Source organism: Stegostoma tigrinum, chromosome 7 (genome assembly GCF_030684315.1).
Source record: "Stegostoma tigrinum isolate sSteTig4 chromosome 7, sSteTig4.hap1, whole genome shotgun sequence".
NCBI lineage: Eukaryota > Metazoa > Chordata > Chondrichthyes > Orectolobiformes > Stegostomatidae > Stegostoma > Stegostoma tigrinum.
The window spans coordinates 53,646,135-53,660,785 of NC_081360.1; the positions used below are offsets into that span (position 1 = coordinate 53,646,135).

A 14,651-nucleotide genomic window follows, 5' to 3' on the forward strand; every position below is an offset into this window, starting at 1 on the left:
CAGAGCAGTAAACTCAAGAAGGGATCGTACAGTATGGCCAAGTGAAATAGGGATTGATAGGAAGGGTGAGGGGAGAAACAAATTAAAAATATTACACATGAATGCACAAAGCATAAGAAATAAGGTGGATGAGCTTGAGGGTCAGTTGGAAGTTGGCAAGTATGATGTTGTGGGGATAACTGAGACGTGGCTTCAAGTGGACAGGGCCTGGGAAATGAATATTCAAGGCTATACGTGCTATCGAAAGGACAGACTGGTGGGCAGAGGGGGTGGGGTGGCCCTGTTGGTGAGGAATGATATTCAGTCCCTTGTGAGGGGGGACATAGAGTCAGGAGATATTGAGTCAGTGTGGATAGAGCTGAGAAATTCTAAGGGTAGAAAGACCCTAATGGGAGTTATCTACAGGCCCCCAAACAGTGGTCAGGAGGTAGGGTGCAAGTTGAATCAAGAGTTGAAATTGGCCTGTCACAAAGGTATCACGACAGTTGTTATGGGAGATTTCAACATGTGGGTTGACTGGGAGAATCAGGATGGTCCTGGATCCCAAGAAAGGGAGTGTGTGGAGTGCCTCCGAGATGGATTCTTAGAACAGCTTGTACTGGAGCCTACCAGGGAGGAGGCAATTCTGGATCTGGTGTTGTGCAATGAACCGGATTTGATCAGGGACCTCAAAGTAAAGGAGCCATTCGGAGGTCGTGACCATAATATGATAAGTTTTAATCTGCAGTTTGAGAGGGAGAAGGGAGAATCAGAAGTGTCAGTACTGCAGTTGAACAAAGGGAACTATGGAGCTATGAGGGAGGAGCTGGCCAAAGTTCAGTGGTACAGTACCCTAGCAGGGATGGCAGTGGAACAACAATGGCAGGTATTTCTGGATATAATGCAGAAGGTGCAGGATCAGTTCATTCCAAAGAGGAAGAAAGATCCTAAGGGGAGGCAGGGGCAGCCGTGGCTGACGAGGGAAGTTAAGGACTGTATAAAGATAAAAGAGAAGAAGTATAACATAGCAAAGATGAGTGGGAAGCTGGAGGACTGGGAAGCTTTTAAAGAGCAACAGCGGATAACTAAAGTGGCAATACACAGAGAAAAAATGAGCTATGAAGGAAAACTGGCCAAAAATATAAAGAAGGATAGTAAAAGCTTTTTTAGGTATGTGAAAAGAAAAAAAATGGTTAAGACTAAGATTGGGCCCTCGAAGTCAGAAACGGGTGAATTTAGTATAGAGAACAAGGAAATGGCAGAAGAGTTGAATAGGTACTTTGGATCTCTCTTCACCAGGGAAGACACGAGCAATCTCCCAGATACAATAGTGGCTGAAGGACCTAGGATAATGGACAAACTGAAGGGTATTTATATTAGGCAGGAAATGGTGTTGGTGTTAGGACTGAAGGCCAATAAGTCCCCAGGACCTGATGGTCTGCATCCCAGGGTACTTAAGGAGCTGACTCTAGAAATTGTGGATGCATTGGTAATTATTTTCCAAGGTTCTATAGATTCAGGATCAGTTCCTGCGGATTGGAGGGTGGAAAATGTCCCACTTTTCAAGAAAGGAGGGAGAGAGAAAACAGGAAATTATAGACCAGTTAGCCTGACGTCAGTGGTGGGAAAGATGCCGGAGTCAATTATAGAAGATGAAATTACAACTCATTTGGATAGCAGTAACAGAATAGGTCAGAGTCAGCATGGATTTACGAAGGGGAAATCGTGCTTGACTAATCTTCTGCAATTTTTTGAGGATGTATCTATGAAGATGGATAAGGGAGAACCAGTGGATGTAATGTACCTGGACTTTCAGAAAACCTTTGATAAAGTCCTGCATAGGAGATTGGTGAACAAAATTAGCGCACATGGTATTGGGGACAAAATACTGAGTTGGATTGAAAATTGGCTGGCAGACAGGAAGCAAAGAGTAGTGATAAACGGGTCCCTTTCGGAATGGCAGGCAGTGACCAGTGGGGTATCACAAAGTTCGGTGCTGGGACCGTAGCTGTTTACGATATATATTAATGATATAGACAAAGGCATTAGAAGTAATATTAGCAAATTTGCTGATGACACAAAGTTGGGTGGCAGAGTGAAATGTGAGGAGGATGTTATGAGAATACAGGGTGACTTGAACAGGCTAGGTGAGTGGACGGATGCATGGCAGATGCAGTTTAATGTGGATAAATGTGCGTTTATCCACTTTGGTGGCAAGAACAGGAAGGCAGATTACTGTCTCAATGGAGTCAAGTTAGGTAAAGGGGAAGCGCAATGAGGTCTAGGTGTTCTTGTACATCAGTCAATGAAAGCAAGCATGCAGGTACAGCAGGTAGTTAAGAAAGCTAATAGCATGCTGGCCTTCATAACAAGAGGAATTGAGTATAGGAGCAAAGAGGTCCTTCTGCAGCTGTACAGGGCCCTGATGAGACCGCACCTGGAGCATTGTGTGCAGTTTTGATCTCCAAATTTGAGGAAGGACATTTTTGCTATTGAGGGAATGCAGCGTGGGTTCACAAGATCAATTCCCGGAATGGCGGGACTATCATATGTTGAAAGATTGGAGCGACTGGGCTTGTATACGCTGGAGTTTAGAAGGATGAGAGGGGATCTGATTGAGGCGTATAAGATTATTAAGGGATTGGACACTCTGGAGGCAGGAAACATGTTTCTGCTGATGGGTGAGTCCAGAACCAGAGGACACAGTTTAAAAATAAGGGGTAGGCCATTTAGAACAGAGTTGAGGAAAAACTTCTTCACCCAGAGAGTGGTGGATATATGGAATGCTCTGCCCCAGAAGGCAGTGGAGGCCCACTCTCTGGATACTGTTAAGAAAGAGATAGATAGAACTCTTAAAGATCGAGGAATCAAGGGTTATGGGGATAAGGCAGGAACAGGACTGATTGTGGATGATCAGCCATGATCATAATGAATGGTGGTGCTGGCTCGAAGGGCTGAATGGCCTACTCCAGCACCTATTGTCTATTGTCTATTGTCTATTCTCTGAAGGAGGGTCCAGACCCGAAGCAACAGCTTTCCTGCTCCTCTGATGCTGCCTGCCCTGCTGTGTTCATCCAGCTCTACATCTTGTTGTCTCAGATTCTCCAGCATCAGCAGTTTGTACTGTCTCATGGTAGGAAGAATGTTGTGAAAAGGACATATCAAGATTGCAGATCGATGAAGATAGGTTGAGAGTGCAAAAATCTGGCTGTGGAGTATAATGTGGGAAAATGTGAAGTTTAAACTTTGGCCAGAAGAATTTTAAAAAAAATTATTGCCTGAACAGAGAGTGACTGCTGCATTCCGAAGTGCAAAGGAATCCATGTACTCTAGTGCATGAGTCACCAGAAGTTAGCATACAGTTGCAGTATGTTATTAGGTTGAATGGAGTGCTCTCCTTTATTGTTAGAAGTAAATGTAAAAAAAAATCACAAAGTGTGGAGCTAGATGAGCACAGCAGGCCAAGCAGCATCGTTACCGGAAACATCAGCTTTTGTGCCCCTAAGATGCTGCTTGGCTTGCTGTGTTCATCCAGCTTCACACTTTGTTATCTCGGATTCTTCAGTATTTGCAGTTCCCATTGTCTCTGTAAAAGAAAAGGATGGTTAATTCAGTTGTACATTGGCAAGATCCTCTCTTGAAAACTGTGTGCAGTTTTAGTGTCCTTATTTAAGGATGTGTGTAAATACATGGAGGCAGTTCAGAAGACATTTACCTGGATTGAGTGGAATGTCTTGTGAAGAATGATTGGAAAGAGCAGGCTTGTTTCCTCCAGAGTTTAGAAGAGGGGACATTATTGAAGGTTATGAATTACCTTGACAAGGTGTATGTCAAGATCTTGACAAAGAAATTTCTGTCATGGGCGAGTCCAAACCAAGGGATACAGTGTTTTAAAATTGGTGTTCAGCCTTTTTAGGCAAAAATGAGGCGAATATTTAGTTATCTACAAAACAACCAGAGGCGATATGAGGAAAAAAGCTTTGAGTGCAATGTGTGGCTAGGATCTGGAATGCACTGCCTGGCTGTGTGTTAAAGGCAGATTCAATTGTACTTTTGAAAAAGAATTGGAAAATGATCAAATAGAAAAGATGGCAGAGCTACAGGAAAATTGTGAAGGAATGGGACTAGTCAGTAGATTTCACAGAAAGTTGGTGTGGATATGATGGGCCGAATGAGCTCCTTCTGTGATGATGCTCTGACTTCAAACCCGAATTTTGTAGTCATGAACATCCAAAATATTATTCTTTCTCATAGCTGTTTGAAATAATTTTGTATGTTAACTTGCACAACACTTGCTGGTACACATTATTGTAGCAGAAATAGCTTCCCTCTTTAATCTAAAATTAAAATTGGCCTTATTGACATTTTGATTTACTTTATGTTCTTAACCCAGCAGATAGTGTTGATAATTTTGGAGAAGTCTTCCCACTAGGATTAAAAGTTGAACTATAAACCCCCTTTTCATTAATCTAAATTTCCCAAAGTTGGTCTGCCAATTTCATTTACAGCGTGCTTTGTTTCAGTTTGAAGCTCTCTTTCTCTACACTTGCTTCTGAAGAGGTCCTATTATGAAAAGAGGAACTGCCCATATCCTAACCTCCACACTACGGTGGTTTATCAGAAAATCATAACGACATTTCGCAGATATTTGCATTTTTGGAAAACTTTATCTAATCATATTGGCATTTTTAATAAGCCATTATAAATTCTCCTGACAGGGCTGAATAAGATTATACAAGTCATGAACACGGTGAATAGAAAGCAACTGTTCCTCTTAGTCAATAACATTTAATTTTTAATTTTTAATTTTTAAAGTGAGTGGCAAGTGAGGAAAATCCCAGAGGGTAGTTGGAGTCTGGTATGCACTGCTTGGGAGAGTAGTTGACACCACAAAACATTTAAAAGGATATGGATGAGCGTAGCTCAGTGTGGGGAAGTGGGACTAATGCCGCATATTTTTGGTGATGGGCTAAAAGACCTCTTCTATACAGTATGATTCAGTGACATAAACCTGACAGGTGAAACAGGCATACAGGTTTGTTTCAAACAAATTTTCTTTTTTTTAATCTTTTTAGGTGCGTGTTCAACATCTGAAATGTAAGTATATGCTTTAAACAACATTGTAAATCCAGTTGTAAAATAAGTGTACCCCATATGCTATATCTGTCGGAATGCTGAATTTCAGTTCTTTATTAATTTGATACAATATAAATTAATCTGTGCATGTAAAGATCAATTAAGTAACAAAATTTTTAAAAATTTATTAATAGTTCTTCAGTGCAACAAAGAAGCGATGCTGCCAAAACTATTGAACCTCTGGGAACTAAACAGACAACTGCAAATAACATCCAAATGGAAAAGGAAGGAGCTAGTGCAGTCACTATACAATCCAAGGAGAATTTGAAAGTGGTAAAACATGTTGTAGCAGCCGCTGAGAAACCAGAAGCTGAAGACCAACTGGAAAAAAGAATCAAAGAAAACAAGTCTCATCCAGAACTGAAGTCAGAAGTAAAAAATGTCACACTCCAACAAAAGATTCTAAATGCTACAACCCATCATGAATCAAAAGTAGAAATGAAGAAAATTCCAATACAACACAAAAACCAAATGATTACAACAACCCCCACCCTACAGAATTTCCAAATCACCACAGCTTCCTCTACCATACAGAAATCCCAAACTACTCCTCCAGCCCCCACCCTACAGAATTCCCAAATCACCACAGCATCTTCCATCCTACAGAAATCCCAAACGACTCCTCCAGCCCCCACCTTACAGAAATCCCAAACCACAGCATCCTCCATCCTACAGAAATCCCAAACGACTCCTCCAGCCCCCACCTTACAGAAATCCCAAACCACAGCATCCTCCATCCTACAGAAATCCCAAACTACTACTCCAGCCCCCGCCTTACAGAAATCCCAAACCACAGCATCCTCCATCCTACAGAAATCCCAAACTATTTCTCCAGCCTCCACCCTACAGAAATCCCAAACCACAGCATCCTCCATCCAAGAGAAAGCTCAAATGTTTACAAGACCTCCCGCTCAACAGAAAACCCAAAACATTCCAACAGGCCAAACCCAACAGAAACCACCAAGTATTATTACAAATCAGAAATCCAAGAGTACTTCCACACTTCATTCACACAAGGTAGAGGAACCAGCAATCATTGAAAGAAATGAGGACCTGGCAAGGCAGATGGAAGAGAGTAAGGAAGTTACGCCACAGCTGCTTGTTGAAGGTTGTAGAACTATGCAGCATCCACAGACAAGAGATGGGAAATTGCAAGAAGAAAGCAGAAAGATTTCAGAACAAAAATCAATGATCAGAGAATCACCACCTGATTTTCTCATTTATCCTGAAAGCCAGACAGTGCTGGAGGGTGAAAAGGTTACATTCAGATGTAAAAGTAAGTGAACAAATGAAACCATGAATTTGTTTCATTCCTGTATCATCACAAGTATAAACTTCCCTGTTCTCCCTAACATTGACCAAAGACATTATGATATCTTGATTCTGCCCTGAAGCCATTTTTATATAGCACAAGCTGACACTCACTGAGAACTAACACCAAAACACACAAAGAGGTGCACCTCATCCTACAGTCTGTAAAAGGAGTGTGAAAAGTGGTGTAACCTGCCTTTCAGCAACTTCTAGAGGTTAAATAAAATAAATCCCTGACACCCACTTCAAACTCAACAAGTAATAGTTTATTTATCTAACTATAATAGTGAACAAATTAACTAAACTATTAACAAACCGAATAAGTCCCTTCTAACTGCTAACTGTTCCTGAATAAAGCAAGATTCTAATGGTATGCTGCAAATATAAATCTCACTTATATGTTTAAAAAAATAGAATTTAGCCTATCAAAATTCAGGCCAGGTTATGTGCCTTCTAGACTATTCTGTGCCTTCTCTGTTCATTCTTCTGTCATGAAAGTCTTCTCCATTGATTCATCTGTCAGGAATATTAACTAATTGTGCCACTGTTGTTATTTAGATGGTGCTTTTTCTAAGAGATAGAGAAGACTGTGAGAGCCAGCTGTTCTCTCAAGAGCTGAGGGCTGTTAGCCTTGGCAGACAACAGCTATCTTTGGGGATGTGTCCAACTCCCCCTTTCTTTTTATACCCTTGATGACATATCAATATTTCCTACAATAGGATTGGTCCTACCTTGTCAAAACCATCAGATTTAAATTTAATAGGTATTTGGTATCTAAGTGCCTGGCTCAAATTGATTGGCTAAGTTCATGTTTTGATAAAAACTTCTGTTTGGCCTGCTAACTGGACGGCCTTTTGATCCAAATATTTCAATTTGGCTGCTTTCTGTGTACTTCCAAACTTTCAAGCTGCTGCTCACAGGCATAAATTTTAAATCTCTAAGCGCAGAAAAAGCACATGATCTTTTAAAGGGACTGCACAATGCTTATCCCCAAGCATTTTACAAACGCCAAATTCTAACTTTACTGCCTCAGCCCATAAGCTCTCTACCCAACTTCACAACAACTCCCACTTTTAAAATAAAATCATTCTGAAAAGATGGCATTTTTTTCTTTTTAAAAAATACACTCAACTCCATTATATTACTGGATCCATAGCTCATTAATCAGGTGTTACACATTTTATACCAATTGTGTATATCATTTTTATCTTATATAAACATTTTTCTTTTAAACTCATGATAAAGCAAACATGATGAGATTTCACAACCCACAACATGTACAATCTGTAAACTAAATGTTTGTAATATGAGACTCCAATGAAATAATCTGGTGTTCTTGTCCTTAAATCTTTCCAGAAATGTCAAAAGATTGCAATTCATACACACAAATGTCTCTGATGCATTGTTTGCAACATAAGCATTAAAATATTGTAAGGCCATTACCAAATTCAATAACTCTTTTTCAATAGTTGAATTTTTTATGGTGGATATTGAATTTTTTTGAAAAATAATTAATTGACCTTTAAATTCTACAATTATCCTCCTATAACAACACAGCTCCATTACCTACATCGCTTGTGTTAATTGTGACTTTGAAGGGTTTCAAAAAATATGGTGTGGCCAAAACTGGTGCAGTGGTTAACACTGTTTTTAAATTCTCAACTGCCTCCTGGCATTGTTCTGTCCACCAAAATTTTGTGTTCTTCTTTAACAAATCCGTCAACGGTGCTACTGCCCTACTGACATTTGGTACAAACATCAAATTCTAACATCCTGCCTTCGAATCCACAAGTGCTCCACCCAACTTCACAACACTATCTTTTAAAAAAGCACGCGGTAGCAATATCTGAACAAAGATTGATGGTGAGAAACTAAATTATGTAGCTGTGACTTTTTCATCATTGGCTTCCTGGATGTTTTCCAGTGCCTACCCAGGATGTGCGTTCATTGGCTATCTGAGGGGAGAAAGGCACAACAGGTGTTGTAGTAAGGAAGGTAGGGGTGTTTCTTAGAACAATCGAAGCTTAAATCAGATAAGGTTATTAGATGAGTAGGAAGTGAGACGTAAGAAGTAAAATTAGATACTAAGCATATCATCACCCTTAATAGTTGGAGCCCACTGACACAGCTTGATCAATGTCCCAGTGCAGTTCAGGACATCTTCATTACATTGCATCTCCTCCAGCATGGCCTCCCTTGCAGCATCTGCAGACTTTTTAGTGCTAACTCATTCCCCCTGTTGTGCCATTCTTCAGTCTTTTTAAACAGATCAAATTATCTTCAAACACAGCTCTAAGCACCTCCTCATGCCGTAATGTTTCTGCTCTTTTAAGAGATATAGGATAATTTTATTTGATGCCAGCAACTCAGGATATTTATCCTTGTTGGATGCATACAGCCAATGAGCAATGTGATTAGCACTAATCGGATCTGGGGATCATTCATGTGAACATGTAGCATGAAGTCGCCATGACATTTGCATCATAATCAATGGGTGTAATCATCAAAGATTAATTTATTTGAAAGTGAACTTCAGTCAAATGCCAAATTGACATAAATTTTACAATCAATTACACCAAGTAAAATATAAAACAAAAAGATTGTTAGAAAGAATTGAGTAGAATAATGTACCAATTAACAGATTAAGAACTCCTCATTATTAAATGTTCAAAGATTAATAGCTGTTAGAGTTTTTGTTGCACAGAGGAGATACAACATTGGATTTTTCACAAACTTGGTAACTTTATACTCTAATTCAGTTAGTATGAATTCAGTAGTTGCTGTTTGCAGGTAATGAATAATGAACAACAAACTCGCAAAAGAATGGCAGAGTTTACTGCACCAGTTTGACAGTGTCTCTTGGCCACATTCATGTATGGTATCTGAGTAATTACAATAACTAGGGGCAACAGTGGACTTTGCAAGCACTTTCTGAACAATTTCATTTATTTTGTATTGCTGCTTTGGGATTAGGAACAAGTGTAACACGTACCAAAACAAGACGAATAAAATGTGAAAATGATGATGAGATCATTGCTTGAGAGGGAATGGTATTTCAGCTAAAGAAGCATGTATAGAAGGGCTATTAGTTCATTTCAAAGTAGAACTGATGTGATCATCTCATTCTGGACCTGCCTGGATAAGTACAGCTAGCAGTTTGAGAGTGCTATGATATTGGATTGTGACATCATTCAATGACAAGTTAAGAAGAGCTGGTTTGTTTCAAGTGAACTAGATGTCAATGATTGGGTACTTTTTGTGGCAATGTGCTATCCTTTCTCTACAATCTATTTCTGAAGTTGTTCAAGAACAGTGAGATTCAGTGTGGTGGCTTTTATTTGATAACTACAGGTCATCAACACATTTGAAGTGGTAAATGCCAGTAGCATAGCAACCCCTGCCCTTGTTTTCCATATTATATATGTTGGTTCCCAAAATGATTTAAACGATCATCCAGTGGAGTTAATGTGACACACTTATTATTTGTTTTTCTCAATGTTCCTTGAGATTTCATATACTGTAGTACTGTTTTTTGACAAGTTCGTGTTATACAGTTACAGGAAATCCAAAACCAGAAGTGAAGTGGACAAAAAATGGAGTTTTACTGAAAGGAACAGGTGGTCTTGAAATGTACGAAAAGGATGGGATTCAACATCTTTGCATTAGCTGCGTAAATATGGAAGATAGTGGCTCATACAGCTGCACGGTGACAAACCGCAGAGGCCAGACTTCCAGGAACTGGACATTGAGTGTAACAGGCAAGTAGCCTGGTCCCATTAAGTAACTTACCAAAATGTTATTTTACAATTGCTATTAAAAGTACAGGAAAGATTAGGATTAGGTTCATGTAATACTGGAATAACAGTCTTGTGTTCATATGTTAGGTCACGCAATCAGATCCCATAACGCTCGATTGCAAAATCAGTTTACAAGATTTTTGTTAGTCCTTTACCTAGCACCAGAAAATGACCCCAACTACTTTCAGATTGTTGTTAAAAATCTAATGATTTGACTAATGTATGCTCAGTTCAGAAACGGGTATACCATCTTTACATAGTCTTGCCTGTGTGTTACTTGATCCCACAATACTTGGTTTAATACTAGGAAATTAAATCAAATCAATAGCAAGAATTGATATAGGGTGGGAATGCATAGAATCTGTGTGGTTAGTATTGAGGAACAATAAAGGAAGAGTGTGCCAAATGAGAGCTGTGTGTAGGTCCCTCAGTAGTAGTCAGGCTGTGGTGCAGAAAATAACTCAGGAGATAGAAAAGCAATGTAAGAAAGGTACTCTTATAATAATCATGGGGGTATTCAGTATGTGGGTGGACTGGGGAAATCAGGTGGGTAGCAGATCCTAAGAAAAGGAATTAATGAAAAATCTGCAAGATGGTTTATTTTAGAGCAGTTTGTGGTAGAGCCCACGAGGGAATTGTCAGTTCTGGATTTGTTGATCTTCAATGAGGCCAGTTTGATTAGGGAGCTTAAGGTGAAGGAACCCCTAGAGGGCAGTGGCCATAATGTGACAGGATCACTCTGCAATTTGAGGGGAAGAAGTTTGAATCATAGAATCGTAGAGTCAAACAGCATGGAAACAGGCCCTTTGGTCCAACTCATCCAAGCAGACCAAGTTGCCCAAACTAAATTGATCTCATTTGCCGGTGTTTGGCCCATATCCCTCTAAACCTTTCCCATTCAGGTGAAATGTCTTTTAAATGCTGTAACTATACATGTATCTACCACTTCCTCTGGCAGTTGATTCAATATAGGAGCCACCTTCTGTGAGTACGTTCTCCCTCAGGCCCCTTTAAGCCTTTCTCCTCTCACTTTGAATTTATGCCCTCCAGTTTGGAACTCCCCTACCATCAGGAAAAGACTTTTGTTATTCACCTTATCTGTGCCCCTCATGATTTTATAAGTCTCTATACAGTCACCTGTCAACCTCCTATGCTCCCGTGAAAAAAAGCCCTAGCCTATCCAGTCTCTCCTTATAACTCAAACGCTCCAGTCCCAGTAAGATCCTTGTGAATCTTTTCTGCACCCTCTCCAATTTAATAATATCCTCCCTAAGCAGGACAACCAGAACTGTACACAGCACTCCAAAAGTGGCCTCCCCAGTGTCCTGTACAACCATAACATGACATCTCAATTCCCATACCCAATGGTCTGTGCGAAGAAGGAAAGCATGCCAAACGCCTCTTTACCACAGGTGTAAGGAAGGGTCACTAGACCCGAAACGTTAACTGTTTTCTCCTTCACAGATGCTGCCAGACCTGCTGAGCTTTTCCAGCAACTTTGTTTTTGTTCTTTACCACCCTGTTGACCAGTAACACATATTTCAAGGAACTATGTATCTGAACTCCTAGGTCTCTTTATTTAACAATACACCACAAGGCCCTGCTATTAACTGCCATTGTTTGTCTTATCAAAATGCAACATGTCACATAATCTAAATTAAACTTGATCCGCCACTCCTCAGCCCATTCACCCAATTGATTAAGAACACTTTGTAATCTTAGAAAATCTTCTTCACTGTCTACTGTGCCGCCAATTTTTGTACCATCTGCAAACTTACTAACTACACTTCCTAAATTCTCATCCAAATAATTTATACGAATTACAAACTGCACCGATCCCTGAGGAACACGACTGAAGCCCACGGAAAGAGAGAATCTAGAGTCCTACAGTATGGAAGCACACCCCTCAGTCCAACTCATGTATGTGGAACCAACACTAATCAGACCTAGTCCTATTTGCCAGCATTTGGCCCAGATCCTTCTAAACCTTTCCTATTCATATACCCATGCAGGTTCCTTTTGAAAAGTTGTAATTATACTTTCCTCCATCACATCCTCTGGCACCTTGTTCCATACACACACCATCCTCTGCATGAAAAAAGTTGCCCCTCAGGTCCCTTCTAAATCTTTCACCTCTCACCTTATATTGATGCCCTCTAGCTTTAGACTCACCACACCCTTGGAAAAATACCTTGGTGATTCACCCAACTATGCCCCGCATGATTTTACAAACCTTTATATGGTCACCTCAGTGTCCGATGCTCCAGTGGAAAAAGCCCCAGCCTATTCAGCCTTCATCTATAAACCTACAGTCCCAGCAACATCCTCTTAAATCTTTTCTGCACGCTATTAAGTTTAACAACATCCTTCCTATCAAAGATATATGAAAGGGGTAGGTAAATAGGGGGATTACGGATAGCCTGCACTGGCCTAATGGCATACAATGTGGGAAAGTGTGAGGTTATGCACTTTGGGGAAGAATAGAGATGCAGACTTTTTTTCTAAATGGGGAAAGGCTTCGGAATCTGAAGCACAAAAGGACTTAAGAGATCTATATCAGGTTCAGTTGGCAATCAGGAATTGAAACGTAATGTTAGCATTCATTTCAATAAGGCTAGAATAGTAGAGTAGTTATGTGCTTCTGAGACTGTATAAGGTCCTTATCATATTGCATTTGGAATCTAGTGAGCAGTTTTGGGACCCATATTTGAGGAAGGATATGTTGGCCTTGGAAGGGGTCCATGTGATGTTTAAAGAATGATCCCACAGATAAAGGGCTTGGCATATGTGGAGCAGATGAGGGCTCTGGGTCTGTACTCAGTGAAGTTTAGAAGCATGCAGAGGTGGGAGTGGGGGGAGGGTGGAGAGGATCTGATTGAAACTTACAGAATACTGAGAGGCCTGGATAGAGTTCATATGGAGAAGATGTTCCCACTAGGCAAAGAGACTAGCACTCAAGGGCACAGCCTCCGAGTGAACGGATGACCCTGTAGAACTGAGATAAACAAAGTAAAGAACAAAGAAAATTACAGCACAGGAACAGACACTTTGGCCCTCCAAGCCTGCGCTGACCAAGATCGAGATGAGGAGGAATTTCTTCAGCCAGATGCTAGTGAATCAGTGGAACTTATTGTCACAAAACGTTGAGGTCAAGTCATTGAGTGTATTTAAGACAGAGGTAGATAGATTTTTGGTTAGAAAGGAGATCAAGTGTTAGGGGAAGAAGGCAGGAGAGTGAGATTGCGAAACATACTAGCCATGATTGAATGATGGGCCAAATGGCCTAACTTTGCTTCTATATCTTAATGATCTTAACTGCCAATGCATACAGAAATGTCAAAAAAACAGTTTGATTCAGAGTTCAAAACTAATGTGTAAAATTGGACAGATGCAAATAACTATGACCACAAATTCATAACAATGCAACAATATAGGCAATCTTATCACATTAATAAATACATCATGAACTAACTCTACAGAGGCTAGTATCCTACCACCCACATTTACATTTGGAGAGTCCTTGACCCTGATCTAGCTACCTCAGTGCCAGCTCTTGGAGTGAATAGAACCTCTGATATTCCTGTTCTTACCAATCAGCCAGCTCTCCCTGATTGGACCAGATTAATTGCCCCCGTCAGGGAAATCATATTCTATTATGTCCACCTGGCTGATCTTGTTGTAATCACTACCCATAGATATACATGCTTAGTGTTACATCCTACAGGGCTATGGAACAGGAGCTGGTAATTGGGATTAAGCTGTATAATTCCATTTCTGACAAGTCAGACCCCATTTGATGCATGGCCTTTCTTCTGTGCTTCAATTTTCTATGGCATGAATTTTTACAGAGATGGAATAGGGCTGTGCCTTAGCCAGAGTAGCATTACAGCCCCAATTCCAGAGGTTTTGCCATTGAACCCAGCCTTTTTGTCATGGGGTTTGGGGGCTAGGGGTGACTGGAGTAGGAGAGGAATCATGGGTAGTTTGTAATATGTGCAGCCATGTTTCTTGGAGGCATGCCTATGACTTCAAACAGACCAATTTTCAAACTTCCAAAATTTCAGATTTCCAAAACACAACTTGTAAATATTAGACATTCAAAGTCTAAAGCTGCCAGGAGCTGTTTGGACAAGTAGTGTTGTACTTGCAGAGATAAAACACTACGTTTGGAGGGAGGTCAGGTGCTCTTTGGGACAGGTCAGATACATATTTGGGAATATAAGGAGTAAATATGAATATTCATGTACACTGGATAAGCTCTATGCAACCTTTAAACTGTCGTCATTTAATTTTCTGCCTTTTAAAGTTTTATAACATAGAACATCAACCTGCAGTTGTCTTCTCTTTCACTGTTTTTCCTCATGAGGATTAGTGCTGCTTGACTGCTTCCACAATGTGCCGGGGTTGGAGGGTTCTGCTTCTGTAAGT

At 40.3% G+C, this 14,651-nt stretch overlaps 1 protein-coding gene across 4 annotated transcripts in view; it reads left to right on the forward strand.

The window, feature by feature from the left end:
• The window catches only part of LOC125454051 (myosin light chain kinase, smooth muscle-like), a 399,944-nt gene that overhangs the window by 173,540 nt on the left and 211,753 nt on the right, over window positions 1-14,651 (forward strand). For all 4 annotated transcript variants that reach the window (XM_059647275.1, XM_048534324.2, XM_048534323.2 and 1 more), the window contains 3 exons: window positions 5,055-5,076; window positions 5,250-6,391; window positions 9,981-10,184. In XM_059647275.1, the coding sequence (XP_059503258.1) occupies window positions 5,055-5,076; window positions 5,250-6,391; window positions 9,981-10,184 (1,368 nt within the window). The remainder of the gene's footprint in view (window positions 1-5,054; window positions 5,077-5,249; window positions 6,392-9,980; window positions 10,185-14,651) is intronic.